The 18,423-nt window shown below is 40.2% G+C and overlaps 2 protein-coding genes across 9 annotated transcripts in view; one reads left to right on the top strand and one right to left on the bottom strand.

The window, feature by feature from the left end:
* Positions 1–10,308, top strand: part of LOC105217919 (uncharacterized) — a 143,918-nt gene extending 133,610 nt beyond the window's left edge. For 2 of the 3 annotated variants that reach the window (XM_054228194.1, XM_054228193.1), the window contains exons 4-6: positions 6,022–6,785; positions 8,613–8,802; positions 9,076–10,306. In XM_054228194.1, the coding sequence (XP_054084169.1) occupies positions 6,205–6,785; positions 8,613–8,802; positions 9,076–9,534 (1,230 nt within the window). In that variant the 5' untranslated portion in view covers positions 6,022–6,204 and the 3' untranslated portion in view covers positions 9,535–10,306. Of the gene's footprint in view, positions 1–6,021; positions 6,786–8,612; positions 8,803–9,075 lie in introns of all 3 variants that reach the window. The other variant, XM_054228197.1, reaches the window with a different exon arrangement.
* LOC105217917 (protein eyes shut) overlaps positions 1–18,423 on the bottom strand; it is a 188,010-nt gene that overhangs the window by 135,909 nt on the left and 33,678 nt on the right. For 4 of the 6 annotated variants that reach the window (XM_054228187.1, XM_011193166.3, XM_054228191.1 and 1 more), the window contains exon 1: positions 339–769. The exons of the other annotated variants lie outside the window; for them this stretch is intronic. The gene's annotated coding sequence lies outside the window, so the exon portion shown is untranslated. Of the gene's footprint in view, positions 1–338; positions 770–18,423 lie in introns of those variants that run through there. 6 annotated transcript variants of the gene reach the window in all.

Genomic DNA, 18,423 nt, shown 5'->3' with positions numbered 1-18,423 from the left:
TTAGAAGAACAAATATACGATTTTTATAGATTGCCTTATAGATTTCGTAAAACACTTAAATCATCAGATTGTACGAAATTTCGAATTCAATGTATTGAATTCAAATTAATTAAACAAATATTCATACAATTCAAATAAATATTTATAATACTATTATTTTCGTTTATTTTTAGTGACCGTGTAAGAAGTACTTTGAGGGGTAACTTCATAAAAATATTACTAAATATATGACAAAAACAAACAAATCCGCTTAAATAAATTCCCTAGTATTATTATTTAGCAGTCTTAATATTAATATAAACAAAAACCACAAATATACAACAAAAATTTCCACATACCTATCAGCTTAGGTCATTATACTCCACACCAAAAGTAGAGCCAGCTCAACAAAGTTGCTTTCAGCCAATTAAGAAGGCGAACAAAATATAAACGTTGCCATGCTAACTAGCGTAACACCAAAAAAGCAACCCACAAAGTTTATCCCCACGGAAACCGCAAAGAAAACGGGCCACAAACAAACAAATTAAGCACACGAGTCGGGCACCCAAATTCGATACGATTTATACACAACACTTTATTTATTATATTTGGATTATAAGATTTATTTTTTTCTCACTCAAGCGATTTGCGTGACGTTTAAAAAGCGTATATCTCTTTATTAGCGGTGAAATAAAGTATTTTTCGCCGAAGAAAGCAAACACTTTTTTTCACAAGCAACAATCACGTGCTGGCGTGCTATTGACACTTCAGTTGTTTTTTCACTTGTTTTTGTTTTTTTATTTTATTTTTTTTTTAAGCATAAAATGCCACTTCACTTTTAGTTATTTATTAATTAATTCGAAAATTCGCAACTGTAAATGCTACGCACTGCAATAAATGCTGCATGCAATATTTAATAGCGCGCTAGTTCGCTTGCTTTCCACCGCCAATATATCCTTATTATCCTTTTTTTTTATACAGCTTTGGTTGGCTGACTGACTGCCTTTATTACAGTTTGCGTTCAAATTCGTTTCACAGCGCACAAACGACACCAGTGACGATCACGACGTTGCGACACTGCACGTCACTCATGCAACGCGACACTACCACCACTGTTGGCCGTGCAACGCATGCAACATGCATTTAGGCCCAAAATTGTTCGTCGGTACGTCGTTAGCCAACTGACGGAGCTAATGTGGAGCGCACTACTCACCGCACTAAGGCGACTGACTCTGGTCAAATGTTCAAAGTGCTTTGTAAGTGTTCTGGCGCGCGCTATGACACTACAATGCGACCGTTCGTAACCGTAGCTCGTCGACAACTGCTCGGCCAAGGGTGTCGTACGCATGCAAAGAACCACCCCCGATTGGATTTGGGAAATTAATGCGCTGCTGCGTATGCCAACCAGCCGATTGACGAGCGCACCAAGCAAGCAAGCAAGCCGAATGCAGTTAGTAGTTGTTGTTTTTGTTATTATTATTATTGTTGTTTTATTCATAGTGCGCGCCCACACACAGCTGCACCTACACGCCAGAGTTTATTGGGTGCCAGCGCAAGGTGTTCTTGCTAGTTCGTTAGTGTCGTTGAAAGTGCTGCTTTCCACTTTCCCTTCAGTTACCTTTTAATCACCTTTAACGGTTCGTAGGTGGTGCATGGCACTCAGCGGAATCAATTATGCATCCTTTAACATGCACCCTCTCTCTCACTGTATCGGCTTGCTAGTGGTGAGTCGACGCAGTTTTCACTTTTCTATTTGCATTCGCGCTCTCTCTCTGCCACGCGCTCTCGCTCTCTCAGTAACGCATTTTTATTGCATTCCGTTTTCTTGCTTTCTTTCAATCTTTGGCTCTCTCTCTCATTGTCCTCTGTCTTTTTGTTGGCATTTTTCCGGTTTGTTTATGTTTTCTTTAGCATTTGCAACCGGCTTTTTAGCCCAACACGGCGTATACGTAACCAAACTGATTTTTACAATCATCGCTCGCGGCAGCTCACACTGTCGCTGGTTGTTCTCATACGTTTGTATTCATGTTTGAATTTGTATGTATGCATGTAAACGCGCATCGTTTGAAATGTTAAATTGTTATATTTGCTATTTATAGGCTGCCTCGCCATCGCCGCACAGTTTCTTTATATTTCTAGGATTTGTGTGTGTGTATGTGTAGGCATGTGCGTGTGTTTCTGGTTGGTTTGTTTGTGTAGGTCTATTGTTGATTGAGTGACTTTGATATGCTTATCAATTTCGTTTTGAGGAAATGGTGCACACATACCTAGACACACTGAAGTATTGAAGAGTTATAAATTGATTCCTTTTCTACGATTAATATGTCAATTTACTCATAAATGCGTTATTAGACTTAATATATTTATTCTTAGCTAGTATAAGTAAAGGGTGACTGTTGGGAATTGTGGTATAAATCGTAGTTGGACAACCATTTGAGGTTAAGATAAAGAAGTTGTTAAGTGGCAACACAAATCTAAATATATGATTATTATCAGCTGGTCGTGCAATGAAAGCTTTGTATATTGACTTGTATAGCCGAAAAATATTCATAGTAGCCACAAATACTAGATTTATATGCCATATCCACATCCACAAAATGCTTGGACTTAAATACATAGAATAGAGTACTTGAGTCCAAGCGTAATTTTAGGTTGCAAATCGAAAAATAAAAATTTTAATATTTAATATTTAGGAACAGTTTAATAATCAAAGAAGAAGTTTAAAAAACCATAATTCAATTTTAAACCTTAAAACCGTTTGAAACTTATGAAATTATTTGATCAAACAGAAGTCTGACAATATGAAATTCCGTAATAGTCTTCATACCTGACCCTTAACAATAACATTCTTCCCCACTAAGGAAAAAAATGGTAAGTTTTATTAAAATTAAATTAAATATAAATAATGCCGATAGATAGCGCTGGCGTCAAATTATTGATAAAAATCGTATTTCTTGACCGATTTAGGTCTTTTTCGAAATATATATTAACTAAAGGAATTTAGTCTCAACTACAAATTGTAGAAATATCCCAATAGCTTACCCTAACAGATATAAACGGTTTGATATAGATCACGTATTGATTTTGTTCTATTGGAAACTTTAAAATTTAAATATCTGTCTTACCATAATGATTTAGCATTTTTTAAAATAAATTGTTAAAATTTCGGTTTTTGAATAACCAGGATAAGTAGAAATTAAAGTCGATTTAAGATCGATTTGGTAAAACTGTCAAAGACTTCACCATTTGTGGACATCTTAAATGACTTAAGATAATTTTTTACTAACATTTACTTCTTACAAAAGCTACTAAATTTGGTATAAAAAATGTTTTTAATATACAAGATAATTATCTAACTTATAATCGATATCATCGGAAGCAACAACCGTGCCGTTAGTTCTGCTTTTTCCCGCCTGGATAAGGAAGTGAAGCGAATGGGTCTGGAGGTGCATGAGGACAAGACGAAATATCTCCTGTCATCAAAGAAGCAGTCAGCGCACTCGGGGTCTTGGCTCCCACGTCACTGTTGACAGCCATAACTTTGAAGTAGTAGATAGTTTCGTATATCTCAACACGAACAATGTCAGCCTCGAAATCCAGCGCAGAATCACTCTTGCCAACAGGTGCTACTTTGGACTGAGTAGGCAATTGAACAGTTAAGTCCTCTCTCGATCTCATTCCCGTCCTGCTTTACACTAGAGGTTTTCGCGAGGAAAATGTTGCGCAAGATTTATGGTCCTCAGAACATTGGCAACGGCGAATGCCGCAGACGATGGAACGATGAAGTTATACGACGACATTGACATAGTTCAACGAATAAAAATACAGCGGCTAGCCTGGCTAGGTCATGTTGTCCGAATAGACGAAAACACTCCAGCCCTGAAAGTGTTCGATGCAGTACCCGCAGGAGGAAGCCGAGGAAGGGGAAGGCCTCCACTTCGTTGGAGGGACCAGGTGGAGAGCGACCTGGTTACACTTGAGATCTCCAACTGGCGCTGATTTGCGAAGGAGAGAGAGAAATGGCACACTATCGTCGATTCGGCTATAACCGGCTAAACGGTTCAAACGCCAATCACATACATACATTTAAGAATAAAATTGTATTTTGTCGATCAAGTATATTTCAATGGAACCGTTGATCAGCTGTGACAATGGTCCGATACCGCCGTTTTTCGAACGTATTCCATTATTTGACGGGAGTTATAGGTTTTATAGACAAATGGACGAGTAGACGGACGGATAGAAGTGTATGATGAGCTCAGTTCGTCCCAACATTCCGGTCACAGATATATTTCTAGATTATATTAAGGTGTTATAAATAATAAATTGATGAACTAAACATACTCTAATCACTATCTGTGTTAAAGACAGAATTACGGAAATTGCCACATTAATTATGGACATTAATAAGCAAATCCAGAATTTTTCCACAGACTACTTATGTATTGACGTAAGTGCACATATGTATCTACGTCAATAAGTTCGGATATATGCATCTATTTATGCATTTACGTCATAAAATATTAATTTAATTTCTTACAGACACAGAATAGCACAACTCCTTAGAGAGTTTATCATACTAATTTGCTTGATTGGCCAACTTGTTGCCCCCATTCCAGGCGCACTTGTCATGCCGATTGTCAAGCGCTATGTTACGCATTGTTCTTGTACGCTGTGCAACTTTCAATGAAATCGCTGAACAAAAGCAAAAACAACAATGAAGCGTGTAACGAAAGTTGGGGAAGCGAAAATGTGTACGCTATTCGGGTGCGTACAAGCACGCACTGGCTAATATACATATACAACAACTACAATGCGCTAGTGGTCTCGCTCCTAATCAGTAGTTGTTGGATGAAATTGGCAATAAACTCTTTCTCGTTACAACGTTTTCCGCGCCACTCAACTGCGTCCGAAAGTAAAATTGAGCGGCGCTTGTCACTGAATTTCAAATATTTGTGGACTGTGCGTTATACGGGGGTGCTATGGAGGAACAGTGCTGAACTCTTTCAAAGTGATCTTTCCTTCATTAGTCCTCGATTTTCACAACTTTCTTCGATCAAAAGTTTTCGCAAATCATCTCAAACCATTATTTTATTGGAAGTTCGCATGGACTAAGATAAAGGTCACTTCGGTCCACAGATCCATATATGATATTAAACCTTTCTGTCTTATTCCTGTAGCTCCGCTTCTTTGTACTTTGTCTAGCTCAGTTATTCAAGTTCGGAATCCAGCATCAACTTTTTATTCCTGTTACGAAAACTAGCTTGGAACCAACTATGATCTAAAACACCTTCCAGTAGCTTCATTCAAGATCGAGAAAGCAATACAAGCCTCATATCCACCTAAGCCACTTAATTAGGATGCCGTCAGCTACAGGAACCTTACATCTCTACTTTGATGGATCTATATCACCCATCGATTTACGAGACAGATTCTAATATTATATCTGAGTACCCTTAAGCTTCGGTGTAGAGTCCTCTTAACCCAAAATGCACCAAGGCATTGGACTGCTTTCGAATAAAAATGCTTTCCGTAAACCATAAAAAACGAAAACGTAAATGAAAATAGTAGAAGGAACGTTTACTAGTGAGGGTTTCGGGTGCCTTTGATCCTAGAAGTGTTATTTGCAAGAAATGCTTTCAGAATCTGGTTTCTTACTTAATTTAAGAAGAATTTCTTTCTCTTTAATCAGTATTTTAGCCCGACGACTATGAATGACCTAGAAAGCTTCAATATTTGACAGTTCTAGTTACCAACTCAGCCTTGCATTTGAAGTTACTTTGCATGTCAATCTTATTCAACCGTCCTCGTGCACGCTTCCAAAACAGTCGCTGGCGCGTTGGCGCTTGTTATCTTCGATTGGTTTGGTTCGGTTAAAAGCCCGGCTCAATGGTTAAGTGACAATGAATGGCAAGTGTTTAATATGCCACAAAAGTAGCTGCATTCGTGTCCTTCGCAATGAGATTGTCCACCGCTTAGCGCAAAGCACACGCAGTGTACTTGTCTCAACTTTATTAACAAGGACTTTATGTTTCTTTACAGGACAACAACAGCGCATCGGATGAGAACAGCGACAACAGCAAATACGCAACACAAACAGAGACCGCAGAAGGTACAAAGACCACAGCCGCGAGAAGTAGGAAGGAGTTAAGAGGAGCAAGGAAGATAAGCCGCGAGAACAGCGGAAGCGTACGCAACGTAATAAACGCATCATTCCCAAAAAACATGTTGGCAGCAACAACTACATTGACAACAACAAAAACACTAACCGCTGCGATGACAACATTGACAACAAACGGCACAACAATGCCGACCACGAGCATGCTGATGACAACAACAACAAAAACAGCGGCAGCAAGTGAAAAAACAACAACAAGAGTTACTAAACAAACGACACATGCCTCAACGACAGCAAGAGGAACAACTGGCAGCAGAGCAGCAACAACAACACCAACAATTACCTCAGATCCAGGCATTTTATGCTTTCATCATTGCAATGTAAAAGTTTTCTGCTTCCACTTGCCACACCGTTGCCCCAAATGCAAACAAGTATTAGACACTGGCGTCGATGTGGACGGCAAGCATGATGCGGCCGATGCGGCTGACGATGAGGACGTTGTACGTGGTAATGAAACGGTGAGCAATGGTGGCTACACCGGTGGACGCACACGTAGCACAGGTAGCGCTGGTGTTGGTGTTGTTGGTGGCACACGTTTATTACCTTTTCGCTTGCCCTATCCGTTCATACGTGCCTCGCAATATCCCTGCGCAATTGTTTTACGTCCGACCACAGGCGATTTTCTCAAGTGAGTACACATTTTTGTCACACACACATACACTCACACAATTTACAACTGCTGAGTTCTGTATTCAAAAAGTTAAGGCAGAGAGAGCATGCTAAGTGCAGGAAGTACATTGGCTTAATTTGCGCGTATATGCATTCCATTTCAATAAACCCAAAAATACTGTGACTTTCTGTGCTCGAGTTGATCCCAAGGCTCATATATTTGAATCTACAAAGAAGCTCTCTTATGATCCAACATTGTAGCGAGCTGCTTTTGACACAAGTTTCCAGTTTTTTCAATCCCGTATTCGATGATTCTAGACTGAGTAATCTCAAAATGTTTGCAAACCGAAAAGAACTGTTCTTATGCTCTGAAAAGAGAGTGCTTGATGATTTCTGATCTACACAGCAATATCATACCAGGTCTTAGGTCTGGTTTCTAAGTTCACCGTAAATTGTTTTCGATGAGGTCTCGGATAATTTTCCTATCCACCAGCAATATTGTTGTCCAACTCAATATTGTATGCAAAATAATTTTGTAAGTACACCACATTCTTTGTACGGACTTCTAGCGGTCCGTTGCTCCCCCAGTACTTCTTGATTTTCTCAGACAGACAGAATTTCTGGGATTTATATGATTATGATTAGTATAAGGTATTTTGACTGAATTGTTAGTGATCCGTGCTAATAGTGGTCTCAATCCGAAGTATGGAAATCAAAACCCTGTCCAGCATTACTTCCATACATTTCAGTGGATGGATTAAGTGCTGTGTATTCATATTTGGTGATATGGTCATGGTGTATCTTCGTATCTTGGAGTTTAATGCTGTAAACAAATGGGTTTTAGGCTGAAGCCAGCCTTTTACTGACAAGTTCTTCCACGTTCTCTTTCCGCCTTATTATATTTTTTGAAAGCACAATCGCAAACCCAAAGATCCATGAGTATACTGAACAGTTTTTGAGGAAACTCCTTTATTGTAAATTGGCGTAGAAAACGTTTATCCGATTATAGCCGAATCGAATTGAGATAGCGCGTTATTTTTCTCTTTCCTTCGCAATTCACCGCCAGTTGTGCTGCCAAGGTCTTTTTCCACCTGGTCGTTCCAACGGAGTGGAGACCTTTCTCTTCATGTTTCTTTTGCTTCCATCGACGGGTATTGCATCGAACAGTTTCAGAGCTGGAGTGTTTTTGTCCATTCTGATAACATGACCTAGCCAGCGTAGCCGCTGTCTTTTTATTCGCTGAACAATGTCAATGTCGTATAGCACATTGTTTCATCGTCTGCGGTATTCGCCTTTGCCAATGTTCTGAGGACCATAAATCTTGCGCAAAATTTTCCACTCGACATGTCCTTGGGTCGTCTCATCGGATGTTGACATCAGCACCATAGAGCAGGACGGGAATGATAAAACCCAAGAAAGAAATGTTAATTAAACCCAAGAAATATTACATGGAATAGACATCTCATTGATGGTATTTAGGATGAGAAGCTTCAACTATCTTTACCGAAACCGAAAAAATATGTCCACGCTTTTGATCATCTGCAAAAAGCTCATTAAGCTCTAAAAAGCTTCCTAATTCTGTCCTGTTTAAATCACTTAAATGGTGACTAAAAATTAAAATGAATTGCAGTACTTGCTGCGCATATTGGCTTGTCCTCCATAAGCGTTCAATCTCAATTTGTGCCCCACATTCACCAACATACTCAATACGACAAATTAGTTTCCTTCGATGCTACTTAGCAGCTAAACCATAGCATATACAACTATACAAACACACACTTACAATGCATATGTTAGCTGATAGATTTATGTGTGTGGTCTCTTTCAACGTATGTATATTCCACAGTGACTACAACAACTCAACCGATTTGCATATTGCCGTGACGACCTCAACGGGTTGTGTTGTGGAATTCGATCGGTATGGCTTGCGGCGCCATCGGCCCGATAATGCACGCATGTCCGATTGGTGGCAATGCCTGCTGGTTGGCGATGTCCCCGAACCATGGTATGACTATTGGGATGATATATTGCAGCAGGTAAGTTATGCGCCGTTATGCGTCTGTGTGTATATGTATCTGTGTGTGCATGAGAATTGCCGCAAGAAAAGCGCAATTAAGCGTAGCACCTACGGCTTCGGCATGCTTCACTGCTTGCCAGCTATGAGTGTTAGAGCCAACCATTGATGCAGCTACCACAAAATGTGGCACGCACACACCTACATACATACATACATACATACATATATGTATATGTGCTTGTATTCAATCCATATGTATGTGTCCATTTGACATCCGTTTGCTCGCCCGCAGATTTGCAATCAGCCGGATCGCTGGACCGTCTCCCATTACCAGGAGGATAGCCACAATTGTTACACATTCGTATTGGCATTCCTGCAGGCGCTCGCCTATGACAAGCTCAGCGCTGCCGCACGCTCCAAAACCGGTTTCTGTGAGAAGTATATAGTTCCTAGAACCACAACGGCCGGCAAGTATATATCCTTGTATCGCAAGTTGCGCGATACGGGCATTTATGTGCATCCACATCCACAGCACTATCAACACCAAAGGCTTTTGTTGCTTAACGGCAAACAACAGCAGCACCAGCAACACTACTACAACCAGCAGCATCTACAAGTGAAGCCGTCACGTGGCAAGTCGAGACACAATGGACACTTGAATGGCAACGCTACGTCCGCTCTGCTGGCCAACGGTGGCAAGGCAACCAGTATCATTTTGCGTGCACCTAATCTCTGCACCATCGAAGAGTGAAGCACTTGCGCTTCAGTTGGTTCTTCGATAGCGGTTCCTCATTCATCCATACACTCAATCATTCATTTACACCATTCCATTAATTTGTATATGAGCACGTACTTGGTAGGTCCACGGCAACAATGTGTTAAGCAATTATGTAATTGAATATACTATAACGGCACACCAGTGCAACAACAACAACAATAGCGTTGATATCACGGAATGCAGTAATACACTTTCGGAGAAACGGACTAGTTTGGAACTAGTCCTCACTTGGCACCAATTTGCGATGTAGTTTCCTTTTCAGTAGTGCCAGACTAGTCCAAAGTGTTTAAGAATTCCCAGTCTCGAGTAGAAATGAGAAAACAGTAATGTTCACCACGAACACCACGAGTAGTTTCAAGAGTTCCCGAACTCTGGTCTTACAATTTTTTCTAACTACTCTTTCGCTGTTTTCATTTCTCCGCCGGGTTGTCACCGTTACACACACAGCTGCATATTCCTCGATACTCTCTCGATGAGTGAGTGAGTGAGCGTGGCACTTCCTGCCAGCCACCAGTCAATGTTCCTCAATATTGCATCCTTTGTTCGCCAGCTCGTTTGCATCGAATACACTTTCTTTTATTAGTTTTTATTGTTTTCTTCGCTTGCTGCTGATTTTTAAGGTGTATTTTTTCCTACAATGTTTCTATTCTTCAACTTTGGTCTCTTTTGTCTTAAACTTTTAAGTTAAAATAAGAAAATAGTTCATTTTGATGTGAAAAAATTTGCCTTTTATGCATTAAAAGTCAATAAAATATTTTAGTTAATTAAAAAATTTGGTATTTGTCTTTTTATTTTGGATGAAAAAATATTGTGAGTGGGTAAAGTTTCGTCTGTTAGATGAAATGTTGCAGATGTTCTAGTCATATATATATAAGACGCTGCACAAAAAATGAGCAAAAATACGAAGGTAACTTACTCAATTACTGATTTCAGCATAAGCGCTTTATTTTCCGAAAAAGTCTTCGTAAAAGTTGAGATATACTGACTCGCAGCTAGTTCAATCGGCCACTTTCAGCCATTAAACCAATTTTATTGAGGATAGAATGTCATAGAGCGAAATGCTGTCAAACCAACTGTCAAAGAAAAATATGTGTTTGACATTTCTGGTTAGAGCTTAATAAAACTGTCGTATTTGAAGCTCTTACGTAATTCCATAGACTTTATTTCATCTAGAAATGTTATTGTCTGATTTCTAAAACTAGTTTCTAAAACTGAAGATGAAACCAACCTTACCGTCAGTGGCGTCATTGAGCCTTTCAGGCAAATGAGTACTGACCTTTCGGTTCTTCACATCAATATCAAATGTCAAAGAATTAAATGGTTCAACCAGCCATAAATCTCTTGAAACCATCACTTTATTGGAACGAATTTCTAGGATCGAAATCATATGAGAAGTATTATTTCATAAACTCAGCTGTAGACCGATTAGAAACGAACAGTCGGGTCATTATACCAGAGACTGGACCGACTGTGCAGGAAAAAGTGTTGCAAAACTGGACAGACAGGATGGTTTTCACCAGCCGCACTCGTTACTCGTTAGGAATTTGGGGAAGAACACTATTTCAGTAATGAGGCGTCGTAAGACAACACTACTGTTAGTAAAATACCAAAGAAGATCTGTCTCATGTGAATTGTGGACTGGCGTTATCGGTTAAAACTTTTTTGGAAGCGGCCTCGATAACTGATTGAAGCAATCCAACTTATAGAAAATTATGAGATCTCCGTTGATGCTATACTGTTATATTCTTCTTCTTTTTAACTGGCGTAGACAACAAACACAAGGAAGGTTCGACATCGAGAAGCTGCAATCACAACCGACAGCCGAACGATTTTCTACTCGACTTGCACTCCTGCTCTCTGAGAGCACTCATCAGCATCTCGGTATAAGGGAGCTGTGGGACGGCATATCAAACTCCTTACGTACAGCTGCAACCGAAACCATTGGCTTTCGGAAAAGCCAAAAAAACAGCTGGTATGATGAGGATTGTCGTCTCGCAGTGGAGAGAAAACAGACTGCCTACCTCGCAATGTTGCGATCGACCGCAACACGAGCGGGATGGGAAAGATACCGAGAGCTGAAGAGGGAAGCGAGACGCATTTGCAGAAAAAGAAAGAAAGAGGCAGAAATGCGTGAGTATGAAGAGCTTGACAAGCTGGCCGACAGGGGTAATGCTCGAAAATTTTACGAAAAGATCCGGCGACTAACTGAAGGTTTCAAGACCGGAGCACACTCCTGTAGGACCCCCAGCGGTGATCTAGTGGTTGATGACCAGAGTATACTGTGTTTGTGGAGGGAACACTTCTCCAGCCTGCTGAATGGCAGTGAAAGTACAACACCAGGAGATGGCGAACCCGATTCCCCAATCGACGACGATGGAACAGATGTTCCATTGCCCGACCGTGAAGAAATTAGAATAGCAATTACCCGCTTGAAGAACAACAAGGCGGCGGGGGCCGATGGATTGCCGGCCGAGCTATTCAAATACGGCGGCGAAGAGCTGATAAGGTGCATGCATCAGCTTCTTTGCGAAATATGGTCGGAAGAAAGCATGCCCGACGATTGGAATCTCAGTGTACTCTGCCCAATCCACAAAAAGGGAGACCCCACAATCTGCGCCAACTATCGTGGGATAAGCCTCCTTAACATCGCTTATAAGGTTCTATCGAGCGTACTGTGTGAAAGACTAAAGCCCACCGTCAACAAACTGATTGGACCTTATCAGTGTGGCTTTAGACCTGGAAAATCAACAACTGACCAGATATTCACCATGCGCCAAATCTTGGAGAAGACCCGTGAAAAAAGGATCGACACACACCATCTATTTGTCGACTTTAAAGCTGCTTTCGACAGCACGAAAAGGAGCTGCCTTTATGCCGCGATGTCTGAATTTGGTATCCCCGCAAAACTAATACGGCTGTGTAAGTTGACGTTGAGCAACACCAAAAGCTCCGTCAGGATCGGGAAGGACCTCTCCGAGCCGTTCGATACCAAACGAGGTTTCAGACAAGGTGACTCGCTATCGTGCGACTTCTTTAACTTGATGCTGGAGAAAATTATAAGAGCTGCAGAGCTAAATAGAGAAGGTACAATCTTCTACAAGAGTGTACAGCTCCTGGCGTACGCCGATGATATTGATATCATCGGAAACAACACCCGCGCCGTTAGTTCTGCTTTTTCCCGCCTGGATAAGGAAGCGAAGCGAATGGGTCTGGTGGTGAACGAGGACAAGACGAAATATCTCCTGTCATCAAACAAACAGTCAGCGCATTCGCGTCTTGGCTCCCACGTCACTGTTGACAGTCATAACTTTGAAGTTGTAGATAATTTCGTATACCTAGGAACCAACATTAACACCGATAATAATGTCAGCCTTGAAATCCAACGCAGAATCACTCTTGCCAACAGGTGCTACTATGGACTGAGTAGGCAATTGAAAAGTAAAGTCCTCTCTCGACGAACAAAAACTAAACTCTACAAGTCCCTCATCATTCCCGTCCTACTTTATGGTGCAGAAGCGTGGACGGTGTCAACATCCGATGAGACGGCACTAGGAGTTTTCGAGAGAAAGGTTTTGCGGAAGATTTACGGTCCCTTAAACATTAGCAACGGCGAATACCGCAGAAGATGGAATGATGAGCTGTATGTGTTGTTCGACGACATAGACATAGTCCAGCGAATAAAAAGACAGCGGCTACGCTGGCTGGGTCATGTTGTTCGAATGGATGAAAGTGCCCCAGCTCTGAAAGTTTTCGATGCAGTACACGCTGGTGGAAGCCGAGGAAGAGGAAGACCTCCACTCCGGTGGAAGGACCAGGTGGAGAAGGACCTGTCTTCACTTGGTATTACCAATTGGCGCCAAACCGCCAAAAGGAGAGATGCGTGGCGCACTGTTGTGGACTCGGCTATAACCGCGTAAGCGGTTTCTACGCCAGTTAAGAAGAAGAAGACAATTGGAAATCCCAAGTGAATGGAGGTCTTCCTCTTCCTAGGGTTCCACCAGCATATACTGCATCGAATACTTTCAAAGCTGAAGCGATTCCGTCCATTCGAACAACATGACTTAGCCAGTGCAGCCGCTTTTTATTTGCTGAACTATGTCAATGTGGTCGTATAGCTCATCGTTCCAGGTATACAATAGTTGAGTAAGCAGATAACTATGGAAGCTATGATAATACTTTAAGTAATGAAAAGTCTCTTGTAAAGATGGACGGGCTTAGATTGTGGCTCTTTGTAATAAGGATGCATATTGTAAGAGGAGTTTAAGAGAGAACTAACCGGCGGAGCTCAGCAATGTTATTTATAATCTAACGGAGAAAAGCTCCATCAACCTAGGTTAGGTTAGGTTCAGAAGCTGACCCTTGCGACAGGTTTCGCGATGGATTCCACTTGGACAGCTAAACTCGCAGGTCCATTGTCATGCCGAAAGACTCTTGAGTATGTATCGCACAGAAGACCCCTATGTATCGCCGAAGCGCTTTGAGGTAAACACAATTTTTATGAGGCGGCTATTTTTCATTCCTCAAGTCTGCTTGGTTGGCTAAAGATATCGAGATGTTTCAACATTGCCAACGCTGGACAGTGGAGATGTAAATTACTTAATATCTAAACCAGCAAATAAATTTGAGAGAAATTTATAAAATATGTACAGTTGAAAATATTTACCGCGTCTTCAACTTTAAGCCATATTGCTGACAATAAATAAGAACAAATTTTGCAGAAATGCAGTGAGTAAATGGAGCGCAACTTGATTTGAAAGGGACCAACGCTGAGGGCGTACGATTACCTCATAACCTAGAAAGAAATGAAAGGAAGAAAACGAAACGCAAAGGAGAGCAATAAAAATAAATCCGATTTAAATGCACAGCGAATGCAAAAGTCAGAGGCGTTCGCATTGGCACAACAACAAGCACACGCATAGCACCCGACAACCGGATCCCCCTTGCCCTTCAGCGCGCGCGCGCAAATTATCCGCACCTTTTGCAATGGCAAAGAAAACAATGCCAACAATTAATGCTGCAGCAAACGGTAAAATGCTAAAATGGAGAACAAAAGCGCAAATTATAATTATAACAAAAACAAAAGCAACAACAACAGCAACAGCAAGAAAAGCGGTGCAAAGAAGTGTGCACAACAACAATGACCTCGACAACAATAACAGCGACGGCAGCGGCGAAAGGTAACAGCGAAGACAGTGAAAAAATTGTAGACAACAACAAAAAGGCATAAAAGTGCAACAAAGCACAATTGAAAGGGAGAGAGCAGGGGATGGTGGGCGGACTTTCGCAATCATGGCGCTGCAATGTTAATAATAACGATGCCGACGTTGACTGTTCAACATTATAATGTTTGTCGCGCGTTGCTATTGGCGCCGGTTAACCGTTATGTCTGCATATGGCAGTATGTCTGTATGTTTGGTGTGGCAACAATGATAACCACCATTTGCAACAATTATAAGTATAAAGCGAAATTTTTGAATTCACCAACAGCAATTGTCGACGTTAACGGCACATTTAACTGTCGGTGAGGAGGCGAAGGGATAGAGGTGAGTGCTGCGTTAGCATTGCAACAATATGAAATGAGCGAAAGACACACCGACAGATAGATAGACCGGCAGAGACAAGGGTGAAAGCAGTCATTGTTGCAACAAAAACAATAAAAAAAACAACAACAAAGTAGCAGAGTTGCTGCATTCAATTACAGCAACAAAAAATGCGCCAAAAATACACGAAGAACTGCAGCAATCGCAATTTCAACGAGCGAGAATTTGCCGGCGCAGTTGCAACACTACAGCGTTGTTATTGTTTTTTGTTTGTGCAATTGTTGTAAGCGCATTTACAGTTCTATTTGCCGTGGCAGACAACAACAACAACAACTGACTTTGGTTCCAACACTTTTTGGTTTAATTATTTGCGGCGGTATTGCCATTGTTGTTGTTGTTGCTAATGTGAAAAGTATGCGGCATGCAACAATTTGTGGCATGCAGCCATAGAAAGCGAAAAGAAACCTCATTAAAATTTGTGTCAAAATCGTTTGCCGCTGAAAAAAACCATTTTGGTTTGATGCGATCAAAGAGACAAAGTGGAAATTCGGTGACGCGTGCGTTGCAACAACAACAAGCACATACACACATACATATTTTAAAGCTGTTAAGGTTTGTAGGACAGTGTTGTGCCTTTAGTAGATTTAATCTGCACGCCGCTTACGCGCAGCGAAATTGTTGTTGTCGATGGAATTTAAGTGAGACACTCTGCTATGCTGCCCTGTAGGAAATTAAATTCTATGAATAGATACATAAAATATAAAATTATTGAAACGGATCTCGCTCATATTCCTTAGCTGAAAAAAGTCAGACTAAAAATACTTAAAATGTTTATGCCATAGCTAGTTTAGTAAGCTCAACGTCATGACTGGTGACAAACTAGTCCCCAACTAGTTACTTTGTAAATTTTTTCGAACTAGTTGTCTTAAAATTTATTTTTAGTTAAAATTACAAAATAATGCTTAAAAAATATTTTTTTTAACTGGTCCGCAACTAGTTACTATGGAGTGAGTTCATGGCTAAGTAATTTTTAAATAAAATTTTATACATACAATTCTATAACTCGAAGTTCTCCATAACTCGAACTCTTGAAATGGCAATAGCAGTCAAATTTCATACAAAATTCATTCCATAAATCGAACTTTTCGACCAGGGGGTAATAAAAAAATTAAAATTTTATTATCGAGGCAGTATTTTAAAACAGTCTCTCTATATTATATGGAGGCGAACAAAAATATGATATTGCACTTATGGATTGCATAACTCATGTAACAAACTGATGAAATACGGACGTCAAGAACCAAAAAATAGCAAAATGCAACAAAAAAAATTACTGAATACAGAATTTAACGTATGAACATAAAACTTTATGCGAAGTAAATGAATAGAACTGTATCTAAATCTATAATTTACAGCTTTTTCAAAAATTGAATGTTTTAATGAAAATTTTAACCCTCCTAACTCGAAGTTTTTTAGGGGATTATGGTGATTCGAGTTAGAGAAGTTCCACTGTATTTGTTATTTTGATATTTTTTCTAATAGTGAAATGTTCCGATTGTTCTCAATCGCCTTTCTAGCCGCCAAAACTCGAAAGAATTGCTTTATTGACTTGACAGTTCGAAATAACATAAGACTTGAAGTATTTAATAAATGAAAAAGTCAGTGTATGAGGATGTTTCTTTCGTTGATTTCAAGTTTTGGCACTACTCTAGACCAGAAAATGTAAAATCTGTCACAGGTTGTCAAACAAACACTCTACATTTCAGCTCCAATTTCCTGCTGGGTCATTTAATTTGCACCTGCCGACAAATACTGTTGGTAGATTTAAAATGTAATCATGAAAAATGGCGAAAATTTAAAAAAAAAGAAAGCATATATATTTACAACAATTGCATTTAAGCCAAAGCAAGTAAAATGTATAACAATATAAGCTGCGTCATGACAGAGACGACAGAGATTGTAATGCCGATGCGTATGAGAAATTTAAATTTAATTCAAGGTCTTTTAACATTAAAGCGGCCAACGAAAGCATAACACACATACCTAGATACATATATGAACACACCTACATTTGTTCGGAGGTACTACCCACACTTATACTACACGATGGTGCAGTTTATATTACAATTGTTCTCGGTTTGGCGTTCTCTTTTTTGCTTTCTGCTTTTCGGTGTATGTGTATCTTTGTATGTGTGTTTGAGTGTGCCTTCACTCTGCCTATGGACAAGTTGGGCTTCGGCTTTTGTAGGCCGCTCTGCTGCGTTCCTTTGAAATTTAATTACAAACGTTGCCTTTTCCAACATTCATGCGGTATTCATATCGCCCACAACCCCATATAATGCATATGTATGAGTATATATACATTCTATGTGTGCCTGTGTGTGACTGCGTATTAAGTGAAATACTGCAAAAGTGCAATGGCAACGCAGCAATAATACCTAGCTACATGCATGCAATGTGAAATGCTTTCGTTTAACTGAAAATTTAGAGCTCTTCATATGCGCGCATATATGCAATTGAGGCTTGCATACATATCCATGCATATGTATACCACGAATATGCACTTGAAGGTAAAAGCAAATGCATTCCAAAGTTCAAAATTGAGCAGCGGCATGAAAGAATTCGACATTCCTTCATGATGCTTTCAATTGTTTTCCTCTTCTGTTGAAGAAAAGTGTCTCATTGGTGTAAACAATATGGCGTCTCAGTTATTTAAATGAGACTCATACTTTTCCGGTCACTTGGCAATTTTATTTAATATCTGAAATCACCGCAATGTGGTTTTAATTATTATTTTGTTTGCTTTTCCTTTTGTTCTCTCGTTCCATAAGCTCGATGTAGCTAAAAACCACTCCCGCACTCGGTACAGCAAACCAGTCAAATGTTCCCTCTCTTCCTTCACCATCCTCAATTAGCGCTATATTAAAAACCTTTAAACTCTAAAGGATTCTCCTGATTACACCCTAAGATTGACATAATTAATGATAAAATTACCTCCCGGGTGATTAAAGTTCCCGGGTCCTATTGATGTACAATGTCCCAGAATCATCTCATCCAAACTCTCTCGAAGACTGTTATGTTATACGATTTGACTCGATTACTGTTGTTAGGATAGGCTAGGTCGTAAGACCAATCTCCTAGCATTGCATTACACTTGGAGAACAAAAACAAGTCCCTTGTGATGCCACAAAACTCTTGAAGATGGATTTAACACGTTGACTGCCAACTACGAGATAACTCGTAAGTATGATTTCCCTTCCAGGAAGCCAACTACGAGTTATCTCGTACTACCTAAAACTACCACTTTTTGTGAAGCTACGAG

Source organism: Zeugodacus cucurbitae, chromosome 3 (genome assembly GCF_028554725.1).
Source record: "Zeugodacus cucurbitae isolate PBARC_wt_2022May chromosome 3, idZeuCucr1.2, whole genome shotgun sequence".
Lineage (NCBI taxonomy): Eukaryota > Metazoa > Arthropoda > Insecta > Diptera > Tephritidae > Zeugodacus > Zeugodacus cucurbitae.
Note: the sequence above shows the minus strand (reverse complement) of the source record. Positions and strands in the feature narration are given on the sequence as shown.